This window comes from Rhinolophus hipposideros (assembly GCF_964194185.1).
Source record: "Rhinolophus hipposideros genome assembly, chromosome: 2".
Classification (NCBI taxonomy): Eukaryota; Metazoa; Chordata; class Mammalia; order Chiroptera; family Rhinolophidae; genus Rhinolophus; species Rhinolophus hipposideros.
Window position 1 is genome coordinate 50,220,567 of NC_138048.1, and position 20,515 is coordinate 50,241,081.

Below are 20,515 nucleotides of genomic sequence, written 5' to 3' on the forward strand. Positions count from 1 at the left end.
GCTCTGTGTTTTCTCTCTCTCTCTCTCTCTCTCTCTCTCTCTCTCTCTCTCTCTCTCTCTCTCTCTCTCTCTCTCTTTCTCCCCCAACTAGATAAAGGGCCTATGAAAATAAAATCTATGATTTACATATCTTTAGAATACACTAATAGGTGCTCTGTGACATTGTTATTGTTTGGTAATTCTTGTTTAGGATCTTGATTTTTTTCCCATGAAGGCAGGATCTTGATTTTTTCCCATGAAGGCAGGAGTCTTCATCTTCTGTCCACTCCTGTATCCACAGCACGTGGAACGGTGCCTTACATACTAAAAACTGCATATGTCGGCTATTGCTGCTGTTCCAGAGAGGGTTTCCTTGGCTGGGGTCTGCAGCTGGCCTTGACATTCTGCTTTGTGTTCTAGCTTCTGAGGACAGAGCTGCCTTACTCCCAGGCTGGCCACCTGCCTTCCCTGCCTCTGACATGGCCATGTCTGGATGTTCTTTTTCCTTAGATGGATACTCTCATTCCTCGAATGAAAATGGCGGCAAGTCTGAGTCAGTGGCCAACCTGCAGGCTCAGCCCTCCCTGAACTCCATCCACAGCTCCCCTGGTCCCAAGCGCTCCACCAACACCCTTAAGAAATGGCTGACGAGTCCTGTGCGCCGGCTCAACAGTGGGAAAGCAGATGGAAACATCAAGAAGCAGAAGAAAGTACGGGATGGTCGGAAGAGCTTTGACCTGGGATCTCCCAAGCCTGGGGATGAGACGACGCCTCAGGGAGACAGCGCTGATGAGGTACGTACATGCAGCCGGGAGCCTTCCATCAGGAAGGGCTTCTGACAGATATCCTTCCTGGAACCATGGGAGGCATCTTTCTATGGTGTGGTAACCTAGGCAGTCTCTAGTCCCCAACAGTGTATCTTCTTAAGCCTATGTGACCTGAGTTCTTTGCAGTCTCAAGACCTTGTCAGTTTTATGTGTGACCAATTCAGAGACTAACACGTAGGATATCCAGCGACACCGTTTTGCCAGCTTTGGCTCCACAGGGAGCCAGTTGGTCACTCAGTCTCCTGCCTCTGCTAAGGACTGTGTCAAAACCTGCTAGACCTGTTCAGAGTAAGAATAAAAGAATGGAGACCATTTCCCTCGGAAAACAGAACACTGTTATGGGAGATTGTAGCTGTTTATGAATATCTTGAGCAATACTACATATAAATGGGAGTAGACAAGTCAGGGTCACTCTAGAGGGGAGAATTATGGTTAACAGGTGAAAGTTACAGCAGGAAAGGTTGTAGCTCAGAGACTTCAGTGGGGGAGAGGGGCAACCAGTGATGAAATAAGCCTTCATGAAAATGAGCCAACACCCATGCTGGAAGGGTTTGGGAGACTGTATGACCTCACGTAACAGTCAGAGAGACCCCTGGATAAGCCAAGAGCCCAGACTGGATAACCTCTGAGCAGCTTTCCAACTTCCAAAGCTGAGATTCTGTGATCAAAATGCAGTGGGTATGTTTTGGTTGGGGGAATGAGATAGCTGTTTTATCTGGCAAGCCAACCTACTCTGGTCACTGATGTGGCTGAGAAATACTTCCTGATGTGTAACCAGACTCTCTTTGTAATTTTATGCTGTCTGCTATTTCTTCCTCTGAAAACAACTGTAAAGCTTGGTGATATTCAGATGGTGGTTTAATAGTCCTTCAAAAACTTGAGAAGTTAGGCTTTCTCTGACCACTCTTCCTGGCTAATCAGTGAGGTAGATGGCGTGTGTGTGTGTGTGTGTGTGTGTGTGTGTGTGTTTTCCCCCATTTGGTTCTCGCTGTCCTTTGAGATAAGCAGGTATACCTATCCTACCGCGGAGGACACAGAAGCTGAAAAATAGGGGTGTGTTGAGAAAGGAAGTATCTTATATGTTGTTGTTTTCTTTAAAAAAATGTAAGTCCATTGGTATCTTTAGCTATATGAAACAGTGACTAATGCCTTTCTTTTGTTCTAGAAGAGCAAGAAAGGTTGGGGTGAAGATGAGCCAGATGAAGAGTCACACACACCCCTCCCTCCACCTATGAAGATCTTTGACAATGACCCCACACAGGACGAGATGGTAGGACTTCTTCACATCCTCACTTGAAAGAGCAGTGTGTAATGCATGGGATTTCGTTTTGTGTGTGTGGAAGGGTAGTAATACTCTCTCCCTTGTTGTCTCTTATATCACGTGAATCTGTGGTGATATAGATTCTGTCTGTATTTGGTAGGGGCTCCCTCCCCTAACCCTGGAGGTCTGACCTCATTCTGGGCAGTGCAGACGTGTGAAGAATGCTCAGAGTGGTGATCTGCCTGGTATCTCGGCCTATTGGTGAAGGGTAATGGCTCCATCTTTGGAAGCAGCAGATCCCCAAAGTCACTATTTGTCTCAAAAAGGAATCTGGGGTGGTTCTGGGTCGTGATCATTTTGTTGTGACTAACTGTATGGCTGATGTTTCAGTTGATTGTTTTTCCTATACTCAACTCTAAAACCCAAGTAATGGTAACTTCCAGTCAAGCTCAGTGCTGTTAAAATTCTGCAAACACGGCATGAGGATGGAAATGCTGCTAAAGGGAGGTTGCTGTCCAAGGCAGGCGAACCTAACATGCCAGGTTGCTCAAGTTCTCTGTTTTGCAAAATGTTCTGACTCACCTGGCAGAGGCTTCTGGGTGTCTGAAGTGTGATGTCCGCTGGGCCTCTAATCCCAGGGTGATCGTTCCCGTTGTTCTGGAGCACAGGCTGAGGTTGGATGCGCTTCCCGGTTCTGACTCGAGGCTTGGGGCTGCTCTAATTGTGTGCAGTGTCACTCACTTTCACTGCGTTGTGTTTTTCCTGTCTTTTCTTAGTGTTGCTGTCCTTTGGAGTCTGGAGGTTGAAGTGGTGGTTTCAGTTTTTGATTGTCATTTGCATTTGCTTTTCAGAGTGTCATTTGGTAGTGGTGGTGGTGGTGGTGGCAGTGGCTTAGCCCCCGTCCACGGTCTCCCTTAACTCTCTAGTGCTCTGCCTTGCAGTGTGGCAGCCTCCTCTGACACGGTGGACCCAGCACACAGTACCACCTAGGGTACAATTCAAAAAGTACTGTTTTCAGACGCTGTAGCGTTTCTGGCGATACCCCGGTTCTGGTTTTAATGCTCTCTGCTTTCTACTTGGATCGTTAACCACAGACATGAATTGAGGGCTTCCTCTGTGCCAGAGGGACAGATTCTAGAGACAGGATGATGACTAAGAAGTGGTTGCTGCCCCCTCTGTGACTCACCCATGAGAAGGGCACAGTTGTGGCCCCTCCTTCATTTGCTAGAATGCAGCTCTGACTCCTGACTGTTGGGAAAAAAGTAGCAGGAAGCGTGGCATGGTGCCCATCCGGGATTCCCAGAGACAGAAGTGCCTGTGCTTCACCTTGAGATGGGAACGAGAACCAACCTGCTGTGTTCCCAGAGGCCTATCCTTGTAAAATGTTCCATAAACAGTGATAGTGTATATGGGGAGTAGGACACTCATGTCACATTATCTGCCATCCCACACAGCTCTCCACCCAGAGGTGCCAGGTTGTATAAGAGAAATAAAGGTCACGAACCCTCTCCCTCTAATTCTCTCAGATATGGCTTGTTTGGGGGAAAAGGATATTATGTTGTTTCTGAGTAATTTTTAACTGAAAATGCAGACTTACCCCTAGACATTTGTGTAGCCGTTTTCGTAGCCAGAAATAGGGCAGATGGCAACAATCTCTTTCTAGACTCATTAACCCTCCTCAGTCCTACTTATTTGATTTCTGTACCTTTGTTTTTCTGGAATATTTGGTGATCTCAGAAGTTCTAGCAAATGAAGTTGGATTTCTTAAAATAATTTTTACAGCAATGTAAAAGGAATTTTGAAAAGTCCACCCATTTTAATATGCGACTACTTTAATTCTCCATGTTTCCTTCTAATACTTGTTCATATGCATGTGTGTTTTATTTAATATTTCCTTAAATCTTATTAATTTTACTTTCACAAATATAATTTTTGTAGCTGGAGAGTATTTCATTTATTTGATGTGCCATAATTTGCTTGACCAGCCTGTTTTGTGATATCATACGTTGTTTCCAATTTTTGCTACTCTGGATAATACTGCTACAGATTACTTTGTACATATAGCATTTGTTCTTTTCCCTTCTGTCCTTGAAATAAGTTCCCAGGGGTAGGATTACTAGATCAAAAAGTTGATAATTTAGATTTCCAAATAGACTTAAACTCTCTTCCTGCATTCCCCAAGAGAGGAAAAAGAGTGTTATTATGTCTCACTGAATTACATTTATTTGACTCTTTTTTTTTTTCCCTCCATCTCAGAGGCAAAGACCTAAAGTAACTCTTAGGTTAGACAAGAAGCTTCCTGTTTAAAACTCTTCCCCCTAACTTAGGGACAAACTTGAAGCTAGAGCATGGCCAGGACATTCTCTTCTCTTCTCTCGGTCGTTGGTGTGGAAGACTGAAGGAGCATGTGTCCTGGGCACTGGCAACAGCATTGCCATCTGCTTTGACGTGCCAGGGGTAAAAGTTTGCACATGCGTGTAGGCTTAATCATGACTCCCCAGTGTCTTCCCAAATAAGAGAAAGAAGGAATAAAAAATAAAAGCCACATCGCCCCTCTGTGAGCAGGAATTCCCAAACCACTGACCTAACAGTCACATGAACCAGTCCTTATTGCAGGTGCGAGGGGAAAGGGGACAGGCCCTTGGTTTGAACACCCTTTCTCCATGAACAGGATAGTCTCTCGTTACTCCAGCACTCAACACACAGGTCCTGCTGAAGCTCTGCCCCTAGCATTTTTGCTTAACACATAGTGAAGATCCATATTTAAGATAAAGCAAGGACGGCTTCTCTTCTTTGGACACACTCAAGGCTAGGTTTTTGACTCCTTCCATATCTGGAACAGCATAGAACAGCCCTGTAGTGAGTGGCTAGTCTTGTCTATCCCTCCCCCCCAAACTACTGTCAGTGGGTACAGCCCTTACCTATTGGCCTCCCAGGGAACACAGAGACCCCGCCCCTCAGCCCCTTTGGCCTGCATAAGGAGAGCCTAGTCCCATCCCTGCCTCTCTGCTGGCCAGAATTCTTGACAAGGAGTCAGGCAGGTCTGTCCTACACCACACCCCCTATCTCCCTCTGTCATCTCTTCCCTCTAAATGGAGAACTTTGCTTGCCTTGCCCTTCTTGAGCTTTGGACTTGCTGTTTTGCTTCTTAATCACTATTCCTCATTCCTTGCTAATCTGCTTTTCCTTTGCTGCTCGATGTCTTGCAGTCCTCTTCTTTGCTAGCAGCCCGGCAGGCTTCCGCCGAAGTTCCTACTGCTGCAGACCTTGTCAGTGCAATAGAACAGTTGGTCAAAAGCAAGCTGGTAAGTGGGGAGTCCTGGAGGCAGTTTTGCCTGTGTCTCACCTCCATGCGGCTCCTAGGGTCTGGCGTGTGTAGCTGCAATGTTCTCCTGTGTACCTATCCTCATTCCTCCTATAGGATTGTTTCTAGCTAATGGTGATTTCTAAAAATCTGTGTCTCAAAGTCCTTTTTGGCTTTCTTTGAGAATGGACATGGGCAATTAACAAGCTCTATTGGCATTGTCACATTGATGATAAGTGAAAAGGATCCAAGACAAAATAGCCTTCCTGTATGCCGCGTCCAATGGCCTCCGGGGAAGTGACGTTTGGACAGTGATTGATGTGTATCTAGTTAGCCCTGAAACTATCTTTCCTGCTGAGACACAGAACATAGATTGGATCTTTGAAAGCACAGAATAATTTTATTTGGGGACCTCAGATAGCCTTCTACCTTGCAAAGTCTTACAAAAGTTGATTGCTCATTATGAAGGGGAATGGGCAAAAGTACATGGATGGCTCACCCCAAGAAATTAAGGGAGCTGGTGCATGTCTTGTTATGAGTCTGAGCTGGTTCAGGGTTTCAGAATTAATGCCAGAGAAAGAGCTCCTTTTTGGATACAGCTGTTCCTCTACTCCCATACTTTTACATTTAAGTGTATCACTACAGGAGGACAATTTGAAGCATTTTCCTTTTCTGTGCTCTCATTCACGTCACTCATTTGGTTTTTCCTGCAACTCTCATTAGGACAAATGTCTGCTTCTGCCAGATTTCTGTTGGGCAAATCCTGTTAATCAGTACCATTTAAACCCTTCTCCATTTGGCCCAGGAATCAGAGGAAAATGATGGATGCTCTCTAGGGAAATCTGCCTGATAATAATTTTAATTACAGTAACTTCCTTTGCAAATATCCCAGCTTACCGTGTACCAGTGAAACTTAACACATATGACTTTCTTCTTTTCCTTCTAATTTTCCTTCTTCACTAAAACAAACAAACAAAAAAAAAACAAATTAGCTGGTGTTTTCAGTAACTAGTGTCACACTCTTGAAGGTTGTCCGTTTTCCTGCCATCTCTCCCTGTCTCACTGAGGCGAGTTGAGTGCTCTTGTGTTCAGCATGCCTCTCTGACCACCCCTCACTTGTTCTCCTTTCCTCTCCACACTGGCTCATACACCCTCTTCATTCTCCAAATAGCATTGAAATTATTTTTTTTCTTAAAAGTCATACCCTCCCCTCTGTTTTCTTTTGTTTTTTTTCAGTTTCTCTTTCACCACCCAATCCTGGGCCCTGACCTCATGCCTGGACCCTTGCAGTATCCATTGCTCGATCTTCCCCCACCCTGGTCCGCCTCCAGGCTTCCCTGTCCTGATGGGTCTTCCATCAGGGAGGGCTCATGACCTCCCTCTCACCTACATAAGCAGACGGGGGTGCCCTCTAATAAGAAAATATTAGAATCTTTTTATCTCATCATTTTGAAATGATTTTGTGTGTGTAAATAATAATTATACAGTGGCACAGATACATAATTTATAAATAAGTTACAGGCTTTGGGAGTGCATGACCAAAATATACGGATAGCGGTATATAACCAAATTCAGAAATCACTGGCCTGTAGAGAAAGTCCACATTTACCCCAAATTCTAATGTTTTGTAGCCTCTTCTCCAACCTGTCCACTTATTATTCCAGTTGATGCACTCTGTTGCAACCAAATTGTTTTCTTCACTATCCCTAAACACACATTTGGCTTTCCTGTCTCTAAATTTCTGGTCATACAACCCCACTTCTCTTATTTTTGCTTATCTAAAGCATAATAGTCCTTCAAGGTCCCACACAAATCTCATCTCTTGACAAGGGCTTCCCTGACCAGCCAACGCCAGATTTCTTCTGCAGTCCCATGGAATTCACTGTGTAAGCCACACACTGCCTGGGACAGCTCTGAGGTGGTTCTGTTGTGCTACTTGTTAAAATACCTTAAAATAATCTGTTCATTTGCAGCTTACCTCCCCAGATAATGATTTGTCATTTAGAATATTATTTTCTCCTCCTCTTTAGCATACTCGTACAGGATCCTTTTACACTTGCACAAGTACACGCTTTTGTTTCCAAAAGTCTGTGGTTTTTCATATTTTGGATTACCTTTTTCCTACTACTACTGCTCACCTTAGTACTGTTGGGGGTCTCTGCAGGCCTCTAGTTTGTGCGATCAATGGGTCTGGTGTTAAATATATAAGAGTAGATATTCAGAAGTCCCATCAGAGCAAATTTCCCAAAGGAAAGGAAGTGTAGAATCGTGGTGGAGTTGACTGATCGCGTAACAGGCTCTCAACAAATGTCTTTGGATGAATGGCCCTTCTCTGGTGAATGGCCCTTCCCTTTCCTTTGGGAAATTTACCATAAGAGCTTTCACAACTTCTTCTACCAATAACTTCTTCTTGAGGACCAGCATTATAAATATTTATTTGGTCGAACATATAAAACCAACCCATATCACAGCAAGGAATGAGGGAGCAGTAGTTGGTTTCTCAGAATCTTCTCACCAAAATTCAGTTCTCTGTCCTTTCCTGTACTTTCTCTTTCTTCCCATCCCCATCTGTACCCACTGTGGGGGAGCCAACAGTAGGTGTTTGTTTCCTCATCCACATTTGAGAATACTGAGTTGCTTTTCACCTTCGAGATTTGTATTCCTATTCCTCATCAGCTCTTTAGCTTATAAGTGGGTGAGATCTAGAGCCCGTAAAAGATCTGGAGTTTTTATTTGACGGTAAGTCCAACAGTGTGATGGCTGCCAAAGTAGGCAGTGTGGGTCATAGGCTGGATTAATGAGAGTACAATGTACAGATCAAGTGGAGTAGTAGCCCCATTGTACTCAAAGCTCTCCAGACCACACCTATCATGAGTTGTGTGTGAGTCATGTATCAGGTTCTGAACTCGGCATTTCCGAACGTTTCTGAACTCAGTGTAAGTCTCCCCAGAGGAGGGAACCAGTCCCATGGAGTCCATGTCATTTGAAAGAAAACTAAAGAAACCAAGGTTAAGTACGGAGAGAAGTTAGGAGAGAGAAGACATGTGAGAGCTGTCTTCTAATAACTGAGCACTGTCGTGGGCAAGAAGGGTTAATCTCAACTCTTGTGCTCCAGAGGGTGAAAATAAACCGTGGGTGGAAGTTATCTTAGTTCAGTATAGGACGAACTAATAAGATCCTTTCCAATTTAGAGCGTGGAAATTTTACAGGAGTATCTATTATACTTCGACTTTTCAGTCTAGGGCTTGATTTTATTTTTTTTTTCTGTTTTGGTTGCTCAAGAGATGGCACCAGATTTTGCATTTAGAATTCATTTGGCCTCCTAGCTCCACCTGAAAGCAATGAGATCCCTTGTGTCTCTGAGTTTCAAAGCTGCCCTTGGTGCTTTATGGTCGCATGGTCATGACTCCCCCAAGGCTTCCGCTCCAAATTATATCACTCTTAATATCGCCATCTAGACATATTCAATGTTGTTTTAAATATGTTTTCTTCCAGACCCTTTTTAAAATAATGTAGTTAATAATATTGAGTATAACATTTAAGTCCTGTTTTCCTTTACTACCATATCAAAGACATTTTCCCAAATCATGAAAAGCTCGTATGAACATTAGACTAATCTTTGTAAAACTTAAATTCAGTCATGTTACTTCTCTACTTAAAATTCTCCCCTCATTGTTATCAGAAGGTGAAGTCTCTTCTTCTTAATGCCACACACCAGGCTCCTTATGATTACATGACTGCATACTTCTCCAGGGTTATCTATTTCATTCCTCACCTCTTCTTTCCCTAGTACGGACTCATCCCCAACTCACATAATACCATTACTTGCCAACCCACCCTCCCAACTTAATACCCTATATCCTGCCTCTACCAGAAAGCTTTCAGCTTGGGCTGCTCTATGTAGTTTCACAACTTGATCCTTTACTCATAATGCTGCTCCTGCCTGGAATGTTCTCCCATTGGTATATCCAATAAAATCTTTTTCATTTCTCAGTATTCCATTCAATGTTGCCTCTTTCAATAAGCCTTTCCCTTTCCTCTTCACCCCACCATAGAGCTGCCTACTCTTTTTTTCATCATCCACGGTACCTTTTCTGTCTAGAAGAACACCCATTGTAGCTTAGATTATGGAGGCCAAGAAACCATATCTTACTCATCTGTGTTTCTCCAGCACTTTGCAAATATTCAGTATGTAGTATGTGCTCAATACATCTTTGCTTTAGCACAAATGATCGGGTACAATACTGTGCAATGGATTCTGTATAAGAGGTGTGTAAAGGGTGGTATAGGAGCCCAGAGGAAGGGCGTTTATGGGTACATGGTCCAAGACCCAGCAGACAGGAAATGTGTTCGTTTTTAACATGGGGACAGCCTTCCTCCTCACTTAGCCTACTTTTTTGAATTCTATTTGCATTTCTGTTCCCTGACCTTGGACCAACTACAGGAACACCCATTGTGCAATGTTTGTTGCTCCCTCCTTTGTACACCTTTTCCTTTGTCTACTGAGGCTGTTGTAGCCTGAGCCCCAGCAAGACAGAAGTCTACCCTGTGGCTGCACAGCCACCACTCATCAACCAGCCACCACGGCCTGTGTCCCCCAGGAGCAGCACAGACAGTTGCAGGTCACCCCTCGTGGCCCTTGGCTGGGACCCAGGATGCCAACTCTAGCACAGGTAGCCAAGTCCTTGAATTATTATAAGTATTTACAGCCAGTGTCATTATTTGAAGCTGACTACCCAGCATACAGCTTAGCGAGACCTTTTACTTCTCTCTTCTTCCTCTCTCATAGCTTCTGCCCTTCTCAGCGTGGGCTTCCCTGGAGATGCTTGGGCATTTTGGCTCATGTAGCAGGTCCGGCAGGAAGAGATGGAATGTATTTTTCTTCATGACACTTTGGACTAATCAGATGTCCACTCTGTAGAAGAGTTGAGAGTGGACCTCGCCAAGCTGGATGTTCCATAGGAGAGCCTTGTAGGCAGAGATATAAGCCTGATTTTTAGGCCTTGCCACCAGCGTCCTTTTAGCCAACTGTCTGCAGAACAAAGATTGTAACAGGACAATGGGGAGAGGGGAAGGGAAGTAAAAGGCATGTAATCAGATCAATCACCAGCTGCGTCCATCTGCCTGGGGAGCCTGTCTCTGGTGATGGCACCAGGAGGCATGTCACATGTCATTGGAAAGCCTGCCTGTCCGGTGGCTTCTCAGGCCTCAGCACCAGACACTCATTTCCTTAATAACTGGTTACAGATCCTGAACCTATAAATTTAGCTAAACTCTTCTTGACCTTTCTATATTTTTAGCCTATGCTGCTTCTCTGGATAACAACTTCCATAGTTGATTACTTGTTCTATAAAATACCTTCCTGTCAAGTTAAAAGAAATTCTATTTCTCAAGCTTAAAGACCCTGTCCTCTTAATTCTAGTTTCTAGTGTTGGTAACAAACTCATATTTGGCCCTTGGCTCATTCTATTTATTTGGGGATAAAGTAGGGGGACAGAAGGTTGACATCTCTTCTTAGTTTTCAGTTTTTCAGTTTCAACTCTTAATATGCTCTACCTGTTTTCATCTAGTGGCCCAATGAGCCCCTCTTCACTTTTTGTTTTCATTTCCCTGGACTTTTTCTACCTCTGTTTGTCCTAGGTTGAAATACAACAGCTAAGAGAGTTCCTGGCAGATGCTCCAAGTGCAGGTTAAGGCCTAGCTGAAGTCTTCTGTTCCTGCTGCCTTTTTGAACGCTTTTTGGTCTTTGTGACTTTAAGCTTAGGGCTGATGTTTTCAAAGACTATGGAAATGCAGCCTTTCCCTGTAGCCACAGTGGCTGTTGGCGACAAGCATTTTGTATGGTGATTTGTTTTTCTGTTGCCCACCTTGACCTTGATCTCCAGTCATACTCTTTATCCTCATTGCTTCTGCCAATTTGCATAACGAAATGCTGAGTGTTACTGTGTGATCTTTCTTCCAAGGCACTTGTGAAAATGTTCAGATTGACAGATTGACTTCATTTTTTTTTCAATTAAAGTTCATTGGGGTGACAATTGTTAGTAAAGTTACATAGGTTTGGTGGTTACCAGAGGGGAAGGGGGAAAAAGGGTGGTAATTGACTCCATTTTGAGTTTCCTTATTGTCAACAGTTTCCCCCATGGTGGGAGGGAACTCATCATTTGTGGAGTATTTTTAATTTTTCAAGGGGTTGTACTACTATTGTCTCTGTTTAGTCCTTAAAAATCTGTAGAAAGGAGCATTCTGATTTGAAAATTGAGGACAACTGAAGCATATAACAACTTGAGCTGCCTCACTTAAAGTCACCCAGTCACTAGCCAATCTTGGCTTAGAAGCCTTTCCGCTTCCCTCTTTCCAGAGTCCCCTATTAATCCCTTTAATTTGTTTCTTAATCCTGCAGCAACTTAATTAAAAGAAATGAAAGTGGTTAATACATGAAAGAAAGCCCTTGGTAAATGACCTTAGCAAAGATGTTTTTAGAAAAGACTAAATCTATTGACCTCTTCAAAAAAACAATCGTAGCTGATTAAACAAACATGGTTTTACCAAACTAGTTTTTCTGTCACCACCTTCCCCTTATCATTTGCATTTAATGCTCCTACAATTGATTTTCTTGTCTGACTGTTTAGTGTAGAGTTTCGAGGATCAGTTTGGAGCTCTTACCCAGAGATAAGTCACACTGACAATTTTCATTATGTCTGGGAAATTGGCAGCATATGACGCCAAGCACGTGCTGATGGCCTGAGACGGTGGCAGGAAGCTCTGGGCTCCCTGCTGCAGGAAGATGGGAGTCTCTGGTTTTCTGGGGCTTCACTGAGGGTGGGTGAGAAGAGCCTTGGCTACTCATCTCCCAAGTTTCCTATGGCTAGACTGGGGGGACACAGGGTGACTTCTCAGTGTATGCTTCTTTAAGGCTATTTATTCTTCTCTCCCAGAGCCTAGAAGGAGGCTCCTACCGGGGAAGCTTGAAAGACCCTGCAGGCTGCCTGAATGAGGGGATGACCCCGCCCACACCCACTAGAAACCTGGAAGAAGAACAGAAAGCCAAGGCCCTGAGGGGCAGGATGTAAGTGGCTTCCCCATATGCGACCCTGGTGTGGTGTGTATGCAGTGGATGATGGGCAAAGGTTGCAGGAAGTTTGGGGAGAATTAGAGAATTAGATCCTTCAAGAGAAGTGATGCCAGCTCCACTAGTTGCGTCTGGTCCAGTCCCCTTCCCTCGAGGCTGGAAAGCCCAAGACAGCCTTCCATTGGTCAGTGGATAGTTTAGGATAAAAACATCACCTGGAGACAGAGAGCTGGACTTCCTCTCCAGGGGGCCCTTCCAGCCCCAAATTCCCACTCTAACTTGCCTGTGGGTTTTCGTTTACCACTTTCTTCTAAGCAGTAACTTAGGCTGAACTAAGGATATATTTAAATGCTTTTATTTGGCCTTGCCAGTTCCTTCCTGTGGCCTACAACACAGGATTGTGTGTATTAGAGAGAGGGAGCTGGTTAGCAGTGCTGGACATGCTGATAAAGAAGCATGTGTTCCTCTGGCTTCCTCCCCAAGGCCCCGAGGCCCCAGACCCAGGGATTTGGTGGCTTCTCTGTGCTGTATAGATGAAGAATTTTAGATATATTCTTCCTGGATACAGAACGGTTACAACCCTGGTGCTGGGGCCCCTCTTTGACATGTCAAAACTTTATCCCTTCTGCTACATGGACCAAAAATTCAGTTGTGTGTCTCCAGGCAAAACTCTCTCCGACTTAGATAATCTGAGTCAGACTCCAGTAAGACACACAGCACCTAGCCTACCCCAGTGCACAGCCGTGAGTATTTTGTGTCCAGCTCTTTACTGTCTGGACAGAAAGACAAGTGTTTGGGTTTGGTGCCTGAGGGACTCCAGAGAGCCAGTCTGAGTAGTTTCCCAGGCAGCGGGCGACAGTGAAAGAACAGACTCCTTGGACTCTTGTACAACTGGGTTCAAATCTCAGCTCTGCTACTCACTTTGTCCTCTTGGGCATACTGCCTGAGTGTTTTCATCTACGTACAATAGAGCTTACAATACCTACCTTGTAATAAGCATGAGAAAACTCAGATGAAGCAACTGGCACAAAGTAAATGCTCCAAGAGGAAGAAATCATTAACAAGAAAGAAACCAAGAAAGCAAATGTCCTTGAAATTGTTAAATCCCACATCTGGTGGGGGTAGGAAGGTTGCTCATTCAAAGCTGTGATTCTGGAATATCTGCAGTCTGTCTTGCGGGTCTTGACTGGGGGCTTTGCAAGCCAGTTACCATGGATACCTATCTGAATAACTAGCTTTTGTATCTCAAAAGCTTCACTTGATGTCTGAGGCATCAAAGGGTGGTTATCAAACAAATGTCTTTCTCCTCTTGTGAAGGCAAGAAGGGAGCTAAGCAATGAAGGAAGAAGTCTCATGTTGATCCCTTGGCCTCAAAGCTTTCATAACTCAGTTTTGCCAAACTGGTTGTCCTTCTTTCTGCCCTGTGTCCGTACAACTGCTCAGTTATAGGTGAGGAAGGAAGAAGCATAATGAATAGAAAGAAGAATGCTGGGCTCCGCGACGTTCTGACTATTGTGTGCCATCTGGGAATGCCCTCTTGGCCTCGGTGCCCTCAGCAATTCAGTGGGGGCTCTTATAGAGAGAGCACCAGTAAGCACCTTTCCGACGGGTGCCAAGTGTAGGCGGGCTTTTGGTGGTCTTGTCATTACCGTGCCAGAGTAACTTTCCTGTGAACTTGAGTGTGAAGATGTACCCACATTGTTCATCTCTTTCTCAGGTTTGTCCTGAATGAGCTGGTACAGACAGAGAAAGACTACGTCAAGGATCTGGGGATTGTGGTGGAGGTGAGTAGATGGCTCAGGGTGGGTCTGTGGTCACCGAACCGGGGGCATGTTGGACCCTACCTGGGCCAAGATGTTTTAACTTGAGGATATGTATTTTACTCTCTCTTGGTATTTGCAGGAATGAAACTAAAAATGTGTAATAGGTCAAATAGAATATGTAGATAAGGTCTTTTTTTTCTCTTTTCCTCTTGAAATATTATGAGAGATTTAGAGGGAAGTAGGGCCCCAAATGTTGTAGCCTCTTGCTTAGAGCTACCGACAGGACAAAGGAAAAAACCATCAATAAGGCAAGATTGACAGGTCCACAGTTCAGAGTCAACTTCATAGTAAATAAAACAGTGCTCTCTCCATAGGGGTTTACTTTAGTGGGATGTAGACACTTGGATAAGAAAATCTAAGAAAGTAAATGGATAATTTAGATGGCTTAGAGCCCTGTTGTTAAACACATTAAACAAAAGAATGTGAAGTCTAAAAATTGCCTGATATCTGAATCACTTGCCAGTTCCACGTGGAACCTACAGATCCCCATCCTAAGGAAACTGCTGACTTAGGGTTTGTATTCGCTTATCCTGAACCTCGGATAAACAGACTAACCTGGCATATAGAGGACCTGAATTCTACCTTATAGAAAATTATTTTCTTCTCCCAGGAAGGATAGGGCAGGCAGAGGTAGCGCCACCTCCATGTACAGTCAGCGTAGATGGAGAGGGCTTGGGAATCTGGAGGCTGAGATCCAGGGGAGTCAGACCTCAGTGGTGTGACTATAAGACAAATCACATAACACCCCAGTGCCTTGGCTTTCTCATTTGTCAGATGGTGATAAATTCCGCCTGTGCAACTCAAAACTTGACTTTAAAGCGGAATTGAGATTATATATGATAGCATTTTACAGAGTCTAATGTATTAACACATTAAGACTTCTTTCTAAGCCAGATGTGTCTAGTTCTGAGCTCTTAAGGTATGGGGCTTGGATTGGGAGAAGGGAAGGGAGCAGGTGATTGTTTTCTTCTTTCTTCTGCTTTCTTAAGGGTGCTAGAGGCAAAGAGACCCAGAACTTCATAAAAGTTTTGTCTGTCTCTCTGCACGAGGCTAAAGTCTTGGTTGAATAATGAGAAACCTCAGAAGCACTTGCCCTTGAACTCATGCAAAGAGTGGGCGCTTGCGTGGGGCTGCCGTGTGGCGCCTGGCCCACAAAGCTTTCTCATGAAAATGCTCTCCTCACCATTGCCTCTGCCCTCCAGGGCTTCATGAAGAGAATAGAAGAAAAGGGTGTCCCTGAGGACATGCGAGGAAAGGATAAAATCGTGTTTGGAAATATTCACCAGATTTATGACTGGCATAAGGAGTAAGTGCTACTTTGTCCCAAGGATCGGGGTGTCCTGGGAACCCGGGACTCTCGCTTCCTCCCCTTGCATCTGACCTTAGGGGCAGGGTTTGGGGAGAGTCTTCTGTCATTTATCTCAGCCTTGAGAAATAAAACATTGCTGAGGAATGTGGCTTCCTTCTCTTATCTCCTCCCTCCTTTTAGTTTTTTCCTGGCTGAACTGGAAAAATGTATCCAGGAGCAAGAAAGATTGGCACAGCTCTTCATTAAACATGTGAGTGTTTCCCTGCGCCTAACCCTCTCCCCTCCCACCAGGCTCATTTATGTGCATTTTAAAATTCCTCCTCTCCTCTGCTCTTCCTTCTTATCCTTCTCGGAGTTGTTGCTTTTTAACTTTCTTGGCAGTTTGGACGATAGGCTCTTGCTGCTACATTTATTCTTCTTTCCTTGACGTTTTACTGCCTCTGTGGATCCCCAAAATGTGGACCATATCTTTGCCCTTCTCCCTGTGTGTAGACAAGCATAGTACCCCTAGAGTCTGAGACCAAGCAGTATGCACAGGTGCCTGAATGCCTTTCCCTCTGCCTCTGCAGGAGCGGAAGCTGCACATCTACGTGTGGTACTGCCAGAATAAGCCGCGCTCCGAGTACATCGTTGCTGAGTATGATGCCTACTTTGAAGTAAGCTGCTTGGGCTTTGCTAAACTGGGGTCCGGGGAAGCATCTCAGGCCCAGACAAACACATTCAGGTGGCCCCCACACAGCACTTGGTGACCTCTTCTGGACAGGGAGAGCTGCCTCAACAGAGCCATTAGCTTCTTAGTTAAATTCTCATAAGCCTCCGCTGGAGAGGAGCTGAGGTAGCCCAGTGTGCAGACTCCTTTTCGAAGCCTTGTGCAGAAAGACTGACATGGAGGAGCTTCAGAAGCTCCGGGTCGCCTGCCGTGGCCCCAGAACAGACCACGCCCACACTCTTCCTCACCCGTCTCTGGAGACTGCTTGCTAAGGACCCTCCTGCTTCTTGAGGTGCTTGCCGTCACCTCATTGTCTCTGCTTCCGTTCCCAGAGGTTCTGTCAAGCACCTCGAACTGTTTGTTCTGCCCCAGCCTGCAAGTGTTTATTTGAGGAGAGGCAACACCATGGGTTGGAAAGAGCCCTCAATGGAGTGTTTGCCGATCTGAGTTGAAGGCCCCCCCAGGCTTGTTGTGTCCTAGGGAAGCCCTTCGTTCCTGACTTGGCCCTGGACTGGTAGAGAGAACAGAATACCCATTCCAACTTGTTCCCCAGGACTGGGGTGAGGTCACATGGTGTGAAACTGCTCGCAGTGCCGAAGGTGATAGTATATGTCATACGTGGTTCATGAGAAATTAGCAGTTGTGCGGTACCTCTCGCGTGGTTTGAAGAGTCTAAAACTTGACTGGCAAATGCGAAGACTTGCCTTCCCTCCCCTGAACCCGGATCCCAAGTCTTAGGTTCCTTTTTTCTAACATAGCTCCTTTGTATTCCAGGAGGTGAAACAGGAGATAAATCAAAGGCTGACACTTAGTGACTTCCTTATCAAGCCCATTCAGAGAATAACAAAATATCAGCTGCTCCTCAAGGTAAGAGAGCTGAGAGTCTGGGTCAGGGCTAGAGAAGGGTCTTTACGGGCTCCACGTTAGCGAGCAGGTTAGCCTGAGGTTCTGTTTCCACGACACTTCCTGTGGGCTAATGGGGCGGCATGTATGGGCTTTTATCTTATCTGTTGGTTACTTGTGTCAGCTTTGCCCCCAAATAAATTGCATGTCTCTTGCTCCTGCCTTTAAGGTTGGTTGTTATTTCCTTTTCTTTTTTTCGATTCACTTTCTTACTTTGTCACCAGCACTGACTTGGTACTTCAAAAAAATAAAAAAATAAAAAGACCATACAATCTGAGTGGATAACAAGGAGAAAGATAAGGAAAGGCCTTAGAAACTAAAATTGCTCATAGTTTACTTTTTAAAACCGTTTATCTTACAGAAATATGAGGTAAATGGAAGCGAGATTTAACTTCTCTTTTTCCCACTCCTTCTCATGATCCCTTGTTCTTCTCCACTCACACTCTTTCTTCCCTCTCTCTCTCCGTTTTCTCATAGTTTTGAATTTTCGAATATCCTGGGGGTTTTCTCTAGCTATTATGCTCAGTATGACTCATGACCTCATATCTCAACCAGTACAAAGCGTTGCCATCTCTGTTGGGAAGGAAAGTCTTCTGGGTGTTATCATGGTTTTTGTGATGCTAGGTTTTTTATAGTGCTCTGGCTGTTTTCCTAACTGATGTCACCCTCCCCACACCCTTCCCTGCCTCCCTGACTTGCTAGGACTTCCTGAGATACAGCGAGAAAGCTGGTTTGGAGTGTTCAGATATCGAGGTGAGTTTTCTGCTTGTAATGCTGACTGTTCTTAGGGATACTGTTGGATGGCTGTCTATAAAGGGTAAAGATTGTGTCTGGAGGACAGGGGGCCCAGGCTGCCTCCTGTAAGACAGGAAGAGCCCCTTGCAAAGAGCTGCTCAGCAGGATCAGGAATGGTGAATATTAATGAACGCACTGCGTAGTTTTCTAGAACTTGAGAATTCTGTCCTGGGCTAGACCAGAACTTAGGCCCGCTGGTATTCTCCTTGTGTCTCCCAGTGACACGTGATGGGAAAGGAGGATAACTGAGCCCTCCAACGTCCTTCAGACACTAGGCATTTCAAAGTACAATTTTATCCATGAATCCAGGTACTATTTGAGTCTAACATATAAAGTTTTCCATGTTTACTCCCTTCCCCGCCCCCAAGGATTACTCCCTAAGTGAAGTCCTTTGAGACAATGTCACCATAGGAATTATTTTAAGCCAGAAAGGCTACAGACCATTCCGGCCAGTTATTTTTGGTTAAAACCTCTAGTGTTTCATAAGCCAGGCTAAGCTGTTGCTTGGGAAGCTGGAAAGCAACAGAGAGAGAAGACAGAACATACCAGTAGGAAAGAGAATCGATGAACAATAAAGGGAATGTAGGAAAAGGATGGGATGACCACTCTCCCTACATGTGGTCACTGATTCACGTGGAGTCCCTGTCCTGATGGCCAACCCCCTCCTCCCTAGAACAACAATCCCACACTCCACTGAGAGTGGGCAGCAGGGACCAGTGTTCTTTCCTAGAACCAAGGAGGGTCCCTGTCTTCCAGCACTGAGCTTCCTACCCTGGTGCTGTTCCCTCTCCTGAGCTGTTGTTGTTCTTTCCCACAGAAAGCAGTGGAGTTAATGTGCCTTGTCCCAAAACGCTGCAATGACATGATGAATCTGGGACGCCTGCAGGGCTTTGAGGTGAGCCCTTAAGAATTCTCTGAAGCTCTCTCCCTTCTGGGCAGCAGGAACCCAGGCTGTGAGACGCCCTCCCTTTGAAGCCCTGTGCCTGCCTCCTCTGCCTCCCTTCACTCACCATCTGCTCCCTTATGCCGGGGCCTAGGGGACACATCGGTTTACAATATCCAGTGGTAGGGAAGTCATAGGCAGTTCCAGCGCAGTCACCAGGCTGGAGTCAGAATCCCAAGGGGGACCCAAAATTCTTTATACCTGTTGACCTGGCAATGACCTCTTCCCTCTTCTTTCTTGCTTGAGAAATGCTATGGATGTGGGGGAGAGAGAACAGACTATGTGATGGAAGTAGAGAGAAAGTGGAACACTATTTTTTGAGAGGATGTTTCTAAGAAACAGGTCTATATAGTGGCTGGCTTTGTAGGTAACGTTTTAGTTAGCTAAATCGTCACAGGGCACATTTCTGTTCTCTGAAGAGGACAATCATGTCTTAGGAGAAATAGGTAGATGTCTCCAGGATTTTGGTTTCAGTGAATGTACTAGTTTGCTATGGCTGCTGTAACAAAGTACCACAGACTGGATGGCTTAAACAATCGACATCTATCATCTCACATTTCTATAAGCTAGAAGTCCAAAATCAAGGGATAGGCAAAGGTGGTTCCTTTTGAGGGCTGTGAGGGAAGGATCTTTTCAGGCCTCTCTCCTGGGCTTATAAATGGCTGTTTTCATGTTCACGTGACATTCTTCCTGTATCTTCACACCATCTTCCCTCTGTGCATATCTCTGTGTCCCAAATCCCCACTTTTATAAATAAAGGGCACCAGTCTTACTCAGTCAGGGACCACCATCATGACCTCACTTTAAATTGATTCCCTTTGTGAGGACCCTATCTCCCAATAAGAGATCACATTCTGAAGTACTGGGCTTAAGATTTCAGCTTATGAATTGGAGGGGGATACAGTTCGACCCATAACGGTGAACCTTTGAAAAGCTAATTGACTTTTGTAATTTAAACTTAATAAGTGGCTGTTATTAGCGTATATCCAAACCTCATGTATTCACTAAACATAATCTGTTTTGAATAGTCATATGATAAAATTGGAACTGACACAATTATTGACTGGTACGCAGTTGTTGTTGAGCCCCTGCAGAAAGATGTGAATCTTCTAGTCCTGTTTCCCACTAATCCTGCAGCCTAAGATTTCATGATTCCTTTTTGGAGAAAAGGGATTCCTGGAAGTTGAGATGATAAAGAAAGTAATAGCCTTTTTTTTTTTTTCTGGCTAAACTAGAAGAGCTAGACTAGAATAGATAGAAGGTCAGACTGATACGTAAGTAAATTTAGGAGACGTTATATTCAGGCTTGGGTTATTGAGTTAGATTCATGGTATCCTTGAGCCAAATTCTTTTGTCTTCTGTGTCTTCCAGCACAGTCTGGTGTCCCTGTCTGATTTCCATTGCTTTTTGTGACCAGGAAGTACGCGGAGGGTCTTTGCTGTTCATTGCATTTTCCATAGGTGCCTGGTTCTCCACGGTAGACCCGAGGCATGAGACTAAGCAGGGTTATGCAGCAGAAATATACCCTGAGTTCTTGCACAGTGTTTCTTTAGTCATAGTAGATGAAGATGTACATTTTTCCCCTTGGAGTTG

General features: G+C 44.8%; 1 protein-coding gene across 20 annotated transcripts in view; it reads left to right on the plus strand.

The window, feature by feature from the left end:
* The window catches only part of KALRN (kalirin RhoGEF kinase), a 621,535-nt gene that overhangs the window by 560,107 nt on the left and 40,913 nt on the right, over positions 1–20,515 (plus strand). For 10 of the 20 annotated variants that reach the window (XM_081025698.1, XM_081025718.1, XM_081025720.1 and 7 more), the window contains 11 exons: positions 490–773; positions 1,972–2,076; positions 5,277–5,372; positions 12,307–12,437; positions 14,158–14,224; positions 15,466–15,569; positions 15,753–15,822; positions 16,142–16,228; positions 17,056–17,148; positions 17,887–17,937; positions 18,797–18,874. In XM_081025698.1, the coding sequence (XP_080881824.1) occupies positions 490–773; positions 1,972–2,076; positions 5,277–5,372; positions 12,307–12,437; positions 14,158–14,224; positions 15,466–15,569; positions 15,753–15,822; positions 16,142–16,228; positions 17,056–17,148; positions 17,887–17,937; positions 18,797–18,874 (1,166 nt within the window). The remainder of the gene's footprint in view (positions 1–489; positions 774–1,971; positions 2,077–5,276; positions 5,373–12,306; positions 12,438–14,157; positions 14,225–15,465; positions 15,570–15,752; positions 15,823–16,141; positions 16,229–17,055; positions 17,149–17,886; positions 17,938–18,796; positions 18,875–20,515) is intronic. The other 10 variants (XM_081025696.1, XM_081025700.1, XM_081025702.1 and 7 more) reach the window with 3 other exon arrangements.